The sequence below is a fragment of the Ambystoma mexicanum genome, chromosome 6p, assembly GCF_040938575.1.
Source record: "Ambystoma mexicanum isolate Mex_15411 chromosome 6p, UKY_AmexF1_1, whole genome shotgun sequence".
NCBI lineage: Eukaryota > Metazoa > Chordata > Amphibia > Caudata > Ambystomatidae > Ambystoma > Ambystoma mexicanum.
Genome location: NC_090935.1, coordinates 1453580606 through 1453598185, shown reverse-complemented (window position 1 = coordinate 1453598185; position 17580 = coordinate 1453580606). Strand labels below are relative to the sequence as shown.

General features: G+C 44.4%; 1 protein-coding gene across 1 annotated transcript in view; it reads right to left on the bottom strand.

The window, feature by feature from the left end:
• The window catches only part of LOC138510845 (zinc finger protein 25-like), a 191769-nt gene that overhangs the window by 107414 nt on the left and 66775 nt on the right, over positions 1-17580 (bottom strand). The window contains exon 5 of the mRNA XM_069626520.1: positions 1323-1409. Within this exon, the coding sequence (XP_069482621.1) occupies positions 1323-1409 (87 nt within the window). The remainder of the gene's footprint in view (positions 1-1322; positions 1410-17580) is intronic.

Genomic DNA, 17580 nt, shown 5'->3' with positions numbered 1-17580 from the left:
GTATCTGCTTTTTCTAAAATGATCTCTCCACCCCCAAACTCACTCTATGAGGACTTTCAGGAAATGCTTGCTGGAAAGTGTCCAATTTCGATCCTCAAGGTGAAAGAGACGACACATGCGATTTTAAGTTCATTGAATATGACGCAGGATGATTTGATAAATACCCCTGCCAAAGTCAAAAGGCGCTTTTTCAAAAATTCCTGGGCTCATATTTCTGATCAGATTGGAAGCTACTCCTCCTTTACTGAATATGCCACTTTCAGGCATGCAGTTGCACCTCGGTTGCCATATATCTTATGTTTCCCAGACAAAGTAGCAAGAAGGTCCTATATGCGCTTCCGCCTGGACCTTATCCACACGGGTGCTCGTATTAGGAATTGGGATTGTTATAGGGCTTTGGCAAAATGGGAGGGATGCAGATTTTGCCTAAACACATCTGAGCCCGAAACTCTGGAACATCTCTTTATGTACTGCAACTTTTCTCAAACAGAGGCAATGTTGCCTGGTCGCATATCTTACTTCTTTCTCTCTGTATGAATGTCATTTAGTATGGCTGAGATGTATGCAGGGAGATTCAAACTCCATCATACTAGCAACTGTCAGACTTGTTACATTAATTGAGGAGCAATTGTTGTCACTCAATAGGACCTTTTGGAGTGGGTAAATTTTGGGTGTCTGAGATTTTGTTTTTCTTATGATTGATGGTATTAGCCAACTGTTTGTGGGAGTGTTTAAGCTGGTGGAGGGTAGCGATGCCATACCATCATTGTTATCTTATGTTAGGCAGGCTATCTGTTGTTGTAGACCTCCACTTGTGATATTTGATCTTTGATGATATATTGGAAATATACTCAAGTGTTTTTATTATCTTTTAGTTACTCAAGTATTGACTAACTTTGGCTGTTTTTTTTATGACTTTTATATGATATATGTTTTATATGTGCTATGTACTATTTGTCAAGGTGTAACTTAGTTTTTGCTACCAAAACAAATAAATAAAAAAAAAAAAAACCCGGTGACCTGCACACCATGCATTTATGCCAACAGCTCAAATAAACCAGCTATCCGCTTTAATCCACTGAACTGTAGGAGAGGGATTGTGTATGTGTGGGTTCCTGTCATTTTTCAGGGTGGCGGGGAGGGCAGGGGTCTGCAACAAGTGGCTCTTCAGACTACAAATCCCATAACTCTCCTGGCCAGCATAGAAATGGCATGGGGTCATGGAGTTGTAGTCCACAATAACTGGAGAGTCACAGAATTTTACAGATAATACTAACATACTTTACTGTCAACCTCTACTTCAGCAGTTCTGCCCATCTCACCTGGGAACAGATTATTGTGTTTTCCCTCAAAGTCCTCATGGTCGGCTCCAGCACTCAATGAAAAAACTGAGTTGGCGATAAGAGGACCTGTGAATAAAAGTAAACAGGAATTAATAAATTATCCATAGAGATATTTGAAGCACTAGAATTACTAGTGGATTTGAAAAATATATAATGTTCCTGAACACAGTTAGCTTGAATTTCCAAGAGATGTAATAAGAGTATTTTAATATTGGTCAGACTAAAATCTATTCTGAACAAGAAATTGGCGCTCCAAGCTTTAAGCATTCATTTTATTTATATTTCATAATTGCACACAAGCTTTGCAGAATCAGTAACATTATCGTTATGAAAAATGCATGTCAACACCAGAATTGTGATGTCAGAATATGCAGTCGTCATTTTATTCCACTTTCTTAGGCCAGACACAGGAAAACAGAGATTAGTAATTGGAGTTTTCAAACTGTTGCATGTGTAAGCATTATTTATCTTGGCCCCCGAGCTGTGTTCCAGCAGAGCCCTCTGACTGACCTGGCTTTGTTGCTAAGCCATGTAGTTTGTGTGGTTTCCTTTGTTTCCATGTGTATTTTTTTTTCTTTTTTTTTATTTTGTGATTTTATAGTTTGGTTTACAAACTTTTTAAAACAAAAAAAAAAACTCTTCTCACAGATTTTACCACAAGATACAAAACACAATCACTTGTCACAGACTTTAGCATTGTCTTTTTGTTTTCAGCATCCCCTTTGACATCGTCTTTCAAGATTTCATCCAAATAGTCAATTATTCGACAGGTCAGCGGTACGTTTTTCCCTCCAAGGATATAAAACCACAAATCTTCCATATTTGAGTTCCTCGGGGCGTATTTCCCTAGGTGTAGTGTTCGTTGGCTCTTAAGGTCCGCACATTCAATTATTAAATGTTTGGTAGTTTCTACTTCGCCCTTACATACTCTGCATAGGTTGTCACCTGTATCCTTGGCGTGTGTTCTGAATAGTTGATCTTTTGTTCTGCAGACATTTAGACGCAGTTTCATAAAACTGTCACAATGGTGTCTTGATGGAAATTGTTTTATGTACGCCGGTATTGAGTCTAGCCCATTTGCGGCTGGTCCCAGGTATAATGCAGATGCTAAGTTATTGTATTGTTCTGTGTTTAGAATCCATTGCCATTGTTTTATTTTTTTTTGCAGTTTCAGGGCGATTTATCAACATCTCCAAGGTGATATCTGCGCTGACTAGTATTTTTTTAACGCTTTATTTCCAATCATTTATCAGAGAACTCGTGTGCTCGCTGTGGCAGTTTTTGAAGATTTCGTAGGCCGGTTCTGGAGGGCTTAAGTTAATTTTCCTTAGGAGTGATATTGATTTCCATAGGACTGTTCCTTGCAGGGAGTCTGATACCAGCTCATTTCGAATTTTGATCACTGAGATGTAATTTGGTAGCCTCAAAACCTTTCTCCAAAATTTACCTTCTAGGTATGGCCATATTCTGTGATGTACATTCCAAGCGGATTCTGCGCCATACGTTAGTGCCGGTGTTACCTTTAGTTGGTAAAATTCCCGTACGGGTAGCATCGTAAATTTCACGTATAGTCTATGCAGTTTTGTAGCTTGTAGTGCAAATGTCAGGGTCCGCTGTATTAGATCTTTTGACCATGCCCATTCTCTTATTGATGTGTTAAATAAAATGCCCAAATATCGTATTTCTTTTGTTTTTTCTATAGTTTCCGCTGCAATTGACCGTTTGTAGTTGTTATTCCTTTTTCCTGCCGTCGAACCAATTGACATAATCTTGGTCTTTGCTGTGTTAATGCGCAGTTTATTTTTGCGCATGTAATTGTCAAGCGCTGTTAGCAGCCTTTGCAAGCCAATCTGCGTTTGGTCGGCTAGGACTATATCGTCAGCGTATGTGACACCTCTTATTTGATGGCCATTTACTTTCGGAGGAAAGCAATTTACTTGGTTTAAAGCAGTTGGGATATCAGCGATAAAGAGCTTGAAGAGCAGCGCAGCTAGAGGGCACCCTTGTTTCACACCCGTGTTTGTCACAATGGGAGTTGTCAGGTCTCCTTGTTGGTTCAGTCGTACCCTGATTGAGGCGTTTGTATGCAGAGCAATTATAGGCTGTAAGATCTCTTCGGGGCAGCCCCAGCTCCTCAATTTCTTCCACAGTAGCTCACGGTTTATCGAGTCGAACGCTTGACGCATATCGACAAAAGCTAGGTGTATGTTTCTTTTTTGTTTTAGCGCTTCTAGTTTTAACAAGTTCAATATTACTAGGTTCACTTCGGTCCCCACTCCTTTGGTGAACCCAGTTTGTCGAAGGTCCAGGCGGTTTGATTCCGCGGCCCAGTTTGCTAACTTCTGCTGCAGAAAGGATGCCATTATTTTACCAATCGTGTCTAACAACGCGATTGGTCGGTAGTTGGAGGGGTCCTCGCGTAGGCCTATTTTAAATAGATTGGCACTATTATTGCCGTGGTCCATGACTGAGGGACTTTTTTCCGTTGTGATGTCATTAAATACAATCTCAATGAAGCAGGACCATTCTATTTTATTCTTTTTTAGCATTACGTTACTAATTCCGTCTAGTCCAGCCGCTCTAGAGTTTTTGAGTTTTGAGATTTTTTTGTTTATGTCTTCAAGTTGCTCAGACGTATCCCACTTTACTTGAGTGATATAGTTGTCATTGTCTGTGCATTCACTGTTGGTGAAGAATAGTTTTGAGAAATGGTCTACCCAAGTCGCCTCGGCTACCCCATTAGCCAGCTTTAAGTTCTGAAACGGAGCTTCGTTATTCAAGATCGCCCAGGGTTTCACTTGAATTTTTTGTTACTATTAATTTTAACATCAGAGCTCCTCTTTCCTGATCTCTCATTGAGGCAAAGGATTTTTTCCAATTATGGTATTGTTGTTTTCTTTTTTTAATCAGCAGTAGAGTTTGTGGGCCGAAGTTTTTCTTTAGTTTTCTTATGTCTTTCCGTACCTCTTTTTTTCGTTGATCAGTGTACTCCACTTATATTTATGTTGTACGTTGTTACTTGTTTTCCTTCCTTTGGGTAAATGAAATTGCATCAGCAGAGGCGTATAGTTTACCAGAGGTACTTCCTCGTCATTCTCCGATCGTAGTTTCGCAGTCATATTTGAGATTTGTTTTCTATTTAATCTCAGGCGATTGCCAGCTTGATTTGTTTCGAGGGAACCAGTATAAATCCTGTCAGCGGTGAACTGGTCCATTTGCCAAAGAAGCACTACCGCATCGTGATCGCTTCTTTTCGTTGTATGCAAGGAAAGATCGAGAACTTGGTCCCAGAGATTTGCAGAGACCCAGATGTAATCCAAGGTTTTGTGTAGGCCCATGTTATGCCACGTATGATGAGGCGGGAAGTCACATGTTAGGTTTCCATTTGTCATCATGCCTCATTTGCATGGCCTGAGTCCATTTTTTACATCTGATTGAACCAATTTCTCCTGTAGTGAAGCTTGCATTTGATCGAAGTGGTGTATCGATTAGATCAGCAAGATTTTAAATCGCCGCATATTAGAATCTTCAGGTCATTATGTTTGAGCTGTCCTTGATATATTATTGCTGTTATTGAATTAGTGAAATGTTTAGTTGAAATCTTAACTGGGTTCCAGTATATATTAACTAACAACATATGTTTCCTTGCTTCAGCTGCGTGACCTTTTAGTTGTAACAGTGTGCTTTGTACAAATGGGTTTGGATTTTTTGATTCGATCACTTCCCACCCTTTTCCTTGTTTGACCATCGTTATCAGCCCAGAAAATGGGCGCCCCAGCCTGTTTTTGATTGCAGGGTTTGCGAGAACTAGGAAGCTATCTCTCATGGGTGTCTCACGCAACCAAGTTTCTTGCAAACATATGATCAGATTCAGTTCTAGGTCTATTGAGAACTCGTTGAAAAGATGGTCAAAACCTCTTGTATTCCAGGATACAAGTGTTGAGTGATCTCTCTTTACGTCCATTCATTGCTAAACTGGATTTCTTTCCTAATCTTGTGGCAGAGGTGTTTCCGTTTCTCTTCGTGTCTCCATTATTTCTGAATTTATAGGGGTTTGTAGAAAGTTTCATTGTTTCCCTGAGCTTCGCTCTTACCAGATCCTTAGCTTTTTCGTTTGGGGAGGATCTTTGGTTGTCTCTTGGAGAATTTTTTGGCGACGCCGCTTCTCGTTTTACTTCAAATCCAAAAAACAAAAGTTCTTCTGAAGCCGCCAGAATTGCTTGGCGCACTGCGTGAGATTTTATATGCAGCAGTACTATGTCGGTGCTGCGTTCGGACACATTCTACAATTTTGATGTCATCTGTAGTTATGGTCCGTAGAGCAGGAACACTCTGCAGTAAATTTAGGATGTTCCGGCGATTTAGATTCATTGAATCATTGCCTGCCAGTACATTCTCGAGTCTCAGTTTACTCACGGATTCATTTGTCTCCTTATTTGTTTCGATGTGCACACTTCTATTTATTTTGGATCGTTGAGCTGCTGTGAATTTGGGATTTGGGTTTAAGTTGGTGTGTGCGTTTGGTGTCGTCCCAGCAGCAGTTTGCTTGTGGGTTTTTCCCTGCTGAAAGCCATCATTACTGCTGAGTCTTGGGGACTTTGCCGGATTGTTGAGTGCCTGTTTGTCTACTACTTTTGTGGTTGGGCCCAGGTTTAGGTCTGAGTTTTCGTCTTTTCTTTTCCGATTTGGTCTTTTTTGTTGGTTTGTCTGCTCAGACGTAGTTGCCAGGTGTTGACTTCTGTTTTTGTCAGGACTCGACGACGTCATTTGACTAGCTTCGTCCTCCGAACTCACTGAGTAGGTGGATGGATCTGCGAGATCGATTGACGAAGGTGTGGAGTTGAGTTCACTACCTTCTGACTCACGACGAGCTTGTTTTTTCAAGTTTCCTTTATCGGGTACCGTTTGCTCATTGATATCATCGAAACTTTTTGCTTTTTCTTTGCATGGGCTGTCGGTTTTAAAACTTCACGGTCAAACAAACCAGACCTGGTGTGAGTCGTCAGATTTCTTAAGAATTTTCTGGAACTAGTCGTATGCTTCTTTGCTCCTGCCTTTTTAGTATTTGTGCTCTTTTTTCCTGTCTTTACGTCCTTTTCTTTAGTTTCTTTGCTTAGAATGAATAAAGTCGACTTCGCTGGACCTTTAAACATGTCGAACGTCAAGGGTGTATTTTTTTTTCCAGTCGGGTCATGCGCATCAGTTTATGAGGCTGGTAGGACAGTTTTTACTGGATTTTGATGGTTCGAAGTCGACGGGAGCTGACTTGCTTGAGGTGGGATGTTTGGTTCTTGCACTTGTTGGGGGTTGTGATCACTTTCCACTACCACGACCCGTGTTGCTAATTTGTCGTTCGTTCCTGCCGCCTTTTGTTCCAACTGTAATGACTGCCCGGGTTCTATGGAGGTTTGTGTGCTTACTGATGCATTTTTTGTAGGGGGCTACAACTGCATGCCCGGTCGTGTCATTGGTCCTGACGACCGCTGTCTTTGCTTCTTTGGTACCGTGAATTTCCTTTTTTTCCTTTTTATCTTCTCTGTACCGCAGCCATGACATACATTCTAGCACAGCCTTCATCAGGATTTCCTTCTCATGATTGTCGCGCATTGCTAGATCGGTTAGCCTTGATTGCCAAGCCGCTGTTTGTTCTATTTCCTTTTCCATGCGTGCTAGTAGCTCACCATTTTCAATTTCCATTTTGTTTCGTTTATGTTGGTTAGCATGGAGCCCTGTGTCGTGATCCCGTCACCAAGCGATTCATATAGCTTGGTGAAAGGAATGAGGGCCAAGGAGGTGGCAGCTAGCACATTGTTCTGTATTTGAATAGCAGCAGCCATTGATATGTTTGGTTTGGAGGTGGCCTTTGTTTTTTCTTCGTTATTAGCTAAGCCACTTGAATCGTTATGATTTTTGCTTGCAGTTGTGGTATCAAAAGTCTTTTCCGCCATGCTTGTGTTTAAGTTTGTTTTTGGCATTGTATTTGTTACATACACTAGCTTGTCCTTTTTTTGTGAAGATGATTGTGTACATTGACGTGCTGGATGTGTGAAGCTGCTATTTTCCAGAATGTTAAGAGTTATGTAGCTCCCAGTCATTACTACTGGTGCGTCTGTCCTTTTTTTTCAATTTCAAATGGGTTTCTGTTAGTTTTTGCTTCATTTGTTCGAAGTCTTCTTTCATTTTCTTCATTAGCTGCGATTTCCTTGCGGCTTCTTCTTGAGTCACGTTATGAATACATACCGTTGTAAGTGGCGGATCTATTTTTGGTGGGCATGTGCCCATGTCCTCCGCTTGCATTTGTCGCAGAATTTTTGCGACATGTGCTGTGGGTTCTTGCATCAGTCTATCATTAGAGATCCTTTCATCACTGACAACATTCTGTGTTTTATTTGCAGGAGAGGCGATGTCTCTTTCATAATCCAATTTCCATTTGGATTTTGCCGCTGTCATCTTGGCTAGCCGTTCGATCGTACTTGTGTTTGTCGGCAATATATTCGGGATGGATGATGTATTTCTTGCTACAATGGGATCTCTACTTGCTGGGTTTGAGGAATCGCCATTTTCCATGTTGTCTTTATATTTATCAAGGCAATCTTGTCCCTGGGAATTTTCATCTTCTAGTACAGCGCTGTTTGCTCATTTTCACGCCTCCTGGGTGCTTCCATTTGGCCGTGTCAACGGTGAAAGGGCAATTGAGACTTCTAACAGTTCTCTGTCTGATTTATCTAACCTAGAGGGCCGTGGTGAACCAGTTTTGTCTAGTTGATTTTTTCCATTGGATGTTACCAGTTCGGCGCACCTCATGTCATTATTTGACTCTTGAGTTTGGTCCAAGTCTATTTGCGTTTCTACTCAAGGCGCTTGTGTGCTCGAGCAAATGTCTTTTACAGGTTGGTCTGTGAGTCTCGAGGAACTGGGAGGAGTTTGGTCATTAGACTCATTAGAAACAGTGAATTTACTTGCAAGCTTGTCAAGGGTCCAGGTGTTCAAACTCGCAATCACTAATGTCGAGAGCCGCTGAATCTTCTCAGCATTTTCTTCTCCCCTCCCCTCTTTCGCCCTTAGTGTCTCATTTGATTGTGCTCTATCGATGGACATCGAATTGTCATCTGGCATCTGACTAAGAGCTTGCATAGCAGTGCATGTTGTACGTGAGTCTGGAGTGGGCGAACCTGGAGAGTTACCATAAGGGTTTCTATTTGTTAAGGCAGATGAGCTTGGTGTTTGCATATTTGTGAGCAGCTCGTGCGAGTCGGTGTAGTTTACACTGGAGTTGGAAAGCTCCAGTGTCATGGCAAGGGGAGCTAATTCCTGGGTTTTACCCCGGTTGTTTTTAGCTTTTAGGCGCGTTTGTGGGCCAACGTCTTGCATGATCCGACTCACCTCACCTCTCCTCTCCTGCAGACTGAACTCTGCCGAACTCCGCGCGTTCCCGTGGTTTTTAAGGTTGGTTGGGCTTTTTTTCCTTAAAGCCACACCAACACCAGGATCGACAGAAAAAAAAAGACACAAGAAGAGAAGCCCGTCGCTGTAGCGCCTCACTTGTCAAAGGTCTCCTGCAGACTGGCCTCTGCCGAACTCCCGTGTGTATTTGATACTTTGTCTTGCCCTTCGACACAAACGGTGCCATCAAGGATTGGACCGCTGGGTAGCAAACATTCAACAAGTCATTACTCAAAGTGATCAGAAAATTCAACATATCAAAAAATTAACAGCTCAGTCTATTCAACTGCTGATGCTTCTCAAAGAAATTAACTAATATGTCCAAAGTCTATGGGCATCATTACAAGTTTGGTGGTGCAGGAAAAAGTGGCAGTAATTCTGTTACCATCACTTTTTGGCGGTAACAGAATTACTGACATTTTTCCTGCACTGCTGAATTATACATTTGGGGGTAAAGTAGAGGATTTACCTCCAGCAAAAAGCTGGAACTAAATTCTCCACTGTACCTCAAAGTAATTGGCGGATTTACTGTGCAGTAAGTCTGCCAGCGGTAAATCCGCCGAAAATCCTTATGGAGTCCTATGGACTCTAAAAATGGGGAATTACACCACCATTTGTACTGCTGTGATAAACCAATGGGACCAAGTGGCGGTAACAGTAATCGAGTTTGACAGTAATTCAGCAGATTTACTGCCAAATTACCACCAAACTCGTAATGTGGCCCTACATCCATACTGTGATAAGGTAATTAATTTAAAAGTTTTAGGCAAGGAAACAATCTTGTTGTATCATCAGCAGCCCTAACTCCTATAGAGATTATAGTAATTTAGTATTACAGGAGGTGGGTTGTGAGGAAGCCCTACTAGTATCAAACTCAGTCAGGGTTAAATGAAAATTACGAGAAATTGACTGAGTGAGGCACGGAGGGTGCCCAAAACTATATCTCTTTAGTCTCTTTATAGGAATATGCGAAGACTATTAGGAAATATGACAGTTCCCAGATCCCAAATTGCGTTTTATAGCGTGTGTTTTCGATTGAACCAGCTTCATATGTTAGAGGCCTGGGGGCCTAGAAGGGGTCTTGCAAAGGACCAAAGAGCTTGCCGTCTATCTAAGAAGCAGGGACTTTTAGAGTCCTGGTTACAGATCATCATAAAATGCCAGTGTACTCGAATATTGCCCTTGGACATTTTTTGAAAATTTGCCTTGGGTCTGGTCTGGCACCACCAAATGAATTCTTGTCTTCAGGAGTTTTGGTCACGATTATTGATGGGTGACAATAATAAAGCTAACCATTGCACTGGTGTGCTTTAATGAAATCCTGCAAAATGTTTGGGTTAGAGCTGCCCGTTTGTGAAGAGCGAGAAGGGAATAAGTGCCTGAGATTATACTGTATTATGAACTATAGAGCTTTATTTTTATGTTTTCTATTGTATTAATATGCAGTTATGAGTTGATCAACTTTATAGTTTCAAAAAAATGTATCTTGTATTGAATAAAGGTTTTTGCAAACCAAAATACGAATAAATATATATTTATATGCAGGCTTCTAATCATGGAGACGTCATTCAGTCAACTATGAGCTATAGAAGGAAATCTGTGTTTATGTAGAAAAGTGAAGGCTTCCGTCAATCGCTTGTGAAGCAGGTGGTTTGTTACATTTCCTGCTTCTCAGTACATCCTTGACATCACCTCAGCCTTTTTGAGCAGCCTTATGAACAAGCTCTTAACCCAGCACAAATAGAATCTAAACTCAAAGTTTTCATGTTAGTTTTAAAAGCACATGGCATATTATCATATGAAGACAGTTAAGTGACTACATTTGATTTGAATTACTTCTCAAAAGTGCAGATATCTGCCAAGAAGAACATGTTAAAATAAAACTCCATGTTAAAATTACGCTCAAGCATTCTATGGCACTCATTTACGCTTAGGGCCTATATAATGCTCAAGTATCTTGTCATGGCTCTATGCGTTATATGAAAAAGCAACTCTTGGCCTACAGGGCATATTATGAAATAATATGTACTTTATCAGCGTGTCACCAGCTTGGTGTCTTCAATGCAGGTTATGCCAGTTACATCAGTGCAGGTATGAAGAGTTGAAGGGGGTGGCCTAGTGGGTGCACTTTCGTATGGTTTGACAGCAGCCTTAATGCTATTTCAATAATAATTGGGAAGGGCTACTTCGATCTGATGTGTCTACAGTTCTAGGTCAAGACAGGAGGCGAGCATTATGCTTTCTTTATTTCAGGCACAGCATTTCAACATTTTTAAAAACTCAAAATACGTTTTTTTGTCTCACAGCAGCTCATCCTGAGCTGAAAACAAAAAAGGGAAATCCCACAGTTCAAAAAAAATTTTCAAACTACAAATCCCCATAAACCTTGTGTCTCGGGTAGTCCTGGGCTGACCCTTCTGCCCTATCAGGTTCTGCCTATGCGTATAAATAAGCTTCTTGCTGCAGCAAACTCCTCTTTCTTTGTTGCTGCTCAAAGATAAGTGCATCTTACCTTTGCGTCCGCAGTTTATGGCATTGCATAAAATGTTATACGAAAGACCCCAGGTATACATAATGTAAGCGCATGCTTTACCGCTGTATCAGACAGGGAATCAGTAGCTTGACGTGGGGGGGAAGGGGAGGTGCGGTATACTAGGAATGTCTCCGTTTTCAGTGGCACGAATACACGTAGGTACCGTGGAGATGAGCAGGGGCGGAGCCGCAAGTGAACCCACTCGCATGAGTCAGTCGTCCCAGCCCCCTCTGACAGTTTTTTGCTTTGTTGCAAGCAGTGCAGACCGAAACATAGTGGGGCTCTTGGACCCTGCGGAAGCACAATTCACGCTGCTGCATCCCGGCAATGGCATACACAGCAGTATATTTGGGAACAGCCTCAGTAACGGCAAACACATTTCCTGAGTGCTCGTCTTCACAGGGTTAGAACGTTTATAAAAATATATAAATAAAATAGAACGAACTAAGTGAATGTAACGTTTGCAAGACACTGCCCAGACCCATAAGGCTGAGTTCCCTAGCAGCTCGCCAGGACTAGCATGAGAAATGGCACATTGTGAAGTTCCCAGAATGTCCCAAAGTACCTCCTTGGAATGGTGCTCCGAGGAGTGGGTTGAGGAAACCCACAGGAGGAGAGGAGGACCTCTCCCTCAGTTTCAAGCGGGTCTTAGGGGACTCATTGTTCCAAGCAGTGTCGGAAGGGGTGCAGCCCCTAGCACAAAGACTGGATCTATTAGAGGCCATGCTGAACAAGCAGAAAGCAGGCCAGGACAGTACAAAAAGGGGAGGGCAGATAGAACCTCAAGAAGGAACCTCAGCCCTACCGTGGGGGGGGGGGGGGTTGATAAAGGAGGGGTGTAAGAAGCCTCGCAACCCTCCCCCCGCAAGCCACACTACCCCAAGAGCCAGTCTACCCAGAGTCAGTAGGCTGAAAAAAGCCTTTTTGCTGACAGCGGCAGTGGCACACCCTCAACCCCCTGCCCCAGGGGTGATTAATGAAGGGGATGAGGAGGATCCTGTTTGCACCCTGTTCGCGCCATGGAGCGTGTGGGGGGTGTCCAATTGTGAACGTTGGGTTATGTAGCATGGGCACGTACCAACTACATCGGACATTTGCGAAGCTCGGTGAGCAACTGCCCGTAACTGTCCCTTACGGCCACTCTGTGCCTCAAAAGCATTGTACTGTTTACTCCCTAATACCTGTGTGCTAAATCACGCCGCTGTATCGCCTGCCCCCATGGCTGTACCATTGGTAAGCTCACCTGTTATTTGATATTAACTTGTGTTGTCCTGCCTTGAACCTCCGTTAATTCCTGCTGATTATTTGTGCAAGTTGATATGTACCGCCTAGATACATTATCTAATATTACCATTTTAGATCCTAGATGGTGCCCTGCTTTGTGCTTTTTAGCCTAACTGCGCTGTGTCAAATCTAGGTCCTGCTCTGCCCTGTGCTTTTTAGCCTAACTGCGCTGTGTCAAATCTAGGTCCTGCTCTGCCCTGTGCTTTTTAGCCTAACTGCGCTGTGTCAAATCTAGGTGCTGCTCTGCCCTGTGTTTTTTATACTGCTGACTTGCATTGCCTAGTTAAACTCTAACCTGCCTACTGTTGATTTTGCTCCGCCTTAGTTATTTGCCTACTGCCACGACGCACCTCCTCCTAGGTGCCTACCCACCATGCTCCTTAGGGCATTCTTCATACTGTATCACATCCTGCCTGTTGAAGCAGCAATTATAACCCAGCCATTTATACGGTCAACACACCCCCAGCCATCAGCCACCTTATTTCGCCCTAGCCTTGTCCCCCAAACCCTGCGCTTGGCGACCCCCCACAATGGAACCTATGAGTCCTACCATAGCCCCTCAGCACCTCAACACTGACATTAACCTATACTTTAATGACCCAGCCCTCTAGCTGAAACACTTCGCTAGTAAACCTACTCAGAATCAACCGTGCACCTTGTCTCTCAGAAACAAAAGATTAGGCACCAGATTCCGCATACAAACACAACACACTCCACCGTGCTCGTCTACTGCACCCACCAATAGCAAATCCCCCTCTACGGAGGTGAAACTGCCAATTATCAAGGGTGCCCTCACCAAAGCCAGATCCCTCCCAGCACACGAGCTAGATATTGCAGACCTCATAATATCTTCTGATCTGGACTTCATTGCCGTAGCTGAAACTTGGCTTCATGCGGCATCTGGTCCCTCCTTATCCCTTGCCATACCACCCGGCTTCGGCATCATGAGATGTGACCGCACTGCTGCCTCACACACCAGAGGTGGTGGCCTAGCCATCACCCACAAAACTACTCTCGACCTAAGAATATCGACAAACAACAAACTCGAGTCCGCTGAACTACTATCAGTCAAACTCTCACTAACTCCTGATCAAACGGCCACCCTTCACCTAATTTACAGGCCCCGCACCCTCCTTAGTCGGCGAAATATCTACCCTCCTCCTTGACAACGCAAAAACCAACTCGCAAATCATTATCCTTGGAGACTTCAACCTAGGACTTGGCGACCCCAAAGACCTCTTTGCATTAGACCTGGAAAACACCCTCTCTAACTCTGGCTTCACCCTGCACATCCAAGAGCCCACACACTCCAAAGGTAGGACCCTTGACTGGCTAGCCAGCTCTAACTGCAATATTAATGTCTTGGCTAATACCCCATGCCTATGGGAAGACCACCACATTATCACTTTTAATACTGAAGCTTCCCCTCGCATCCCGACCTTGATAGCACCTGCCCCCCCCCTGACCAGAAACAAAAAGGACATAACCAAGGAGAAACTCCTCCCTCTGCTACTCCCTTCACTTAAAACTGCCATTGACTCCAGCAATGACACCACCATTCTAGCTGACATTTACAACTCCAGCATGCTCACAGCTATAGACGTCATCGCCCCTATCAAACTGAGGAAGGCCAAACCATGGGCACACCTTAACTTGTGGTTCACACCACAGCTAAGAGTACTCCTCAAAACCAAATGTTGCGCCGGAAATTGATGGAAAGGTCACCCCTCTGACACACACAAAGACGATTTCTTCTTGGCTTCACTTACTTACAAAGCAGCCATTATAGAGGCAAAAAAAGAGTCGCTCAATAATCGCATCTTGCAAGCAGACTCCAATTCCAAGGAAATCTTTAAGATCCTAAAAGAGCTTGAAAATCCCGTCGCAGCCCCCTCCACCCCCCGACACCTGCATCAAAGATAGCAAATGGTGTTCTGACATTCAGGCAGCATTACTGAACAAAATCACCACGCTCCAATCTAAAATTACAGCTAAGCAAGACAGCCTGAAATTGGACAATCGCCCTCCCATTCCAGCTGGGGCCCTTTCCCCTGACTTACCCAATCTCAAATGGTTTGCCTTCGCTCCACTGACCATCGCAGAGGTGGGAAATATTATCCCGAGGCTCAAACCATCCAACTGCCAGGATGATCCCTGTCCTGCCCCAACCATTAAGGATTTGGCTCATGATTTGGCCCCATTCATCACATCCTTCATTAATGCCTCCTTTAAAACAGGAACTGTCCCTGACAACCTCAAGGACGCATGGGTGATCCCCCCCCCCCCTGCTCAAAAAACCCTCCCTGGACCCGAGCATACCCACCAACTACCGACCGATTACTACTGCCTCGTTCTTGCTAAAAATCCTTGACCGCGCAGCATACCTGCAAATCCAAGAGTACTTGGAAGCCATTAATCTCCTAGGTCTCAGACAATCCGGCTTCCCCCCCCAGACACGGAATAGACAGCTTTACTAGACTTAAAAACTCAAATTGAAGTTCTAAAGGACAACGGCAAACTGGCCCTGCTACTCCTACTCGACCTCTCCACGGCGTTCGATCTGGTCAATCACCAAATCTTATGCAAGCATCTGCACTCTGCCGCCCATTTCTCCCCGTCAGCTACAGCTTGGATCAAATCTTTTCTGAGTAATAGATCTATGCGGGTCTTTTCTCAATCTGCAGCTGCTGATCCCTCTCCTATTCATTGTGGCGTCCCCCAGGGCTCCTGTCTGTCGCCAACTCTCTATAATGTCTTTACAAAATCGCTCTTTGATGTACTTGACTATCTGGGTGTCTCCTATACGAATTACGTGGACGACACCCAGATACTCATTCCCATCACTGGAGACTACTTGGCTGACACCAAGGCCCTGAATGATGTCTATTTAGTCATCCAAGCTTGGATGGCACAACACCAACTATGCCTCAACGATGACAAGACTGAGCTCCTCATCCTGGGCACTACGCAACGTCTTAGTAAACTTGAACCGTTTTACCAATCGTTCATCATCGATGGCAACACCATCCAAATCTTGAAAGATACAAAAGCCTTAGGCGTTCACCTTGACGCCACCTTATCCCTATTCCAACAAACGAATGCAGTTAGATCAGCCTCTGCATACACCTGCAAACTCATTGCAGCCTGCAGGCCATTTCTGACCACGCCAAACACGGTCACACTGGCCAGAACCCTCATCATGGCCAAAATTGACTATGGTAGTGCCCTCTACCTAGGAACTAGCCAAGAGAATCTTCACAAATTGCAAATCTCTCAGAACAACGCCATTAGAGCGGCTCTAAATATCCCAAGAAACCACCACATTTCGGAATCCCGATCCAATCTACACTGGCTACCTGTCAAACAGAGAATCTCACTGAAAGCTTTAGGCCTTACCCACAAATGCCTAGCCAACCAAGCCCCCCCCGTATCTCTGCAACCGGCTAACCCGCCACGCGCCTATCCGCCCTCAAAGAACCGCCCAGACCCACTGTTTAACTATCCCCAGGTTCAAACTACAAAAAGCGGGTGGATCAAGTTTCCCCATCCTGGCTTCCAAGCCTTGGAATGCTCTCCACCCCTCACCATTAGATCGGAAGAATGCTTCAGTGCCTTCAAGGCCAAAACAAAAGCCTGGCTCTTCAATCAGTCCTGAAACTTTGACTGCTTATGTGTCTGCAATGTGCCCGCGCTAATCTTTATTCTGTAATTTATGTATATAGCTGTATGTTCTGAATACTTTGCATTGTACCTATTGAATATATGTATGTTTGCTATGTAACCTGTCTAAGTTGCGCCCTGATGCCTCCGGGCCTGAGGGAGCGCGCTACAAATAAACAAAATCCAGGATATTTGCCAGATGGCGAAGAAGGGGAGGACGAGGAGAAGTCCCCCCTCAACCCCAATGTCGAGGAGCCGCCTCCAGGAGGAAGAAGAGGGTCTTAGCGTCAGGTTTGTCCCTGAAGCGATTAGTCATCCCAAGTCCACAGAATGGGTGCCGTCACCCAGGGTGGTGAAATATGCATCCCAGCACATACGGAAGCCATTGGACAGAGAAGTCCAGTCCAGAATGAGGGCTGAATGTCCGAGGCCAGGCCTCCCAGGTAGAGTGACCGAAATTCCGGACCTAGATTCGAAAATGGTAACCTTTGTCACCAAGACGCCAAAGCTATTAGAAAAGGAGTAGTCCGGCTTGGCGAGGTTGTCAAGACAAACTCTTAGATCTAGCCAGCCTTCTCACAAAAATTATGGATCTGGCCGAGAAGGCCAAAGATACAGGGAAGCCCGTGGACGCTCAGGCGCTGGGCGCAACAAGCAGTTTGCCCGTTAGGCAACGTGAATCTTTCATCAGAAAGGAGGAGAGGAGTGTTGCTGAAGGTAGCCAGCAAGCTCAGTGATTTGGCCTCATACGAGGCAGGGGAAAGCTTGCTCTTCGGGGAAGCCTTCACCAAGGAAATGTCAGTTTGTGGGAACGTATTCAGCACTAGAGAAGGCTCAGAGCTCCATATGAAAAATATTCCCGGGACGGGTTTTCGCAGGGACCGGGCGACATAGGCATCGGTCGTCCGGTCGCTTCGGAATGCAGCGTAGACCCCAAAGAGCGGAATACTGGGAGAGTAGGCAACAAAATACCCTTTTCCCCAGGAACTGTCGAGGAATAGGATCTTACAGGCAACAGTGCTACCGGTGGTAATGCCCAGAGGGCGAACACCCCGCGAGTGTGGGGCGGGGGGTGGATGCCCTTGTTCTTCCACGAATGGCACGAGCTATCCATCGATGCATGGGTGCTGCAAGCGATTTCGGGCATACGCTTGGAGTTCATAGGCAACCCCTCCCAGCCGCGAGAACCCCCAGCTATGTGCATGCCCCTAGGGGAGCAAGAAAAGCTCTACTGCGAGTTGCACATCCTAGCAGACAAAGAAGCGATAGAGCGAGAGGTACAAGAGCGAGAGGTAGAGGAAGGCCCAGGTTTTCTCA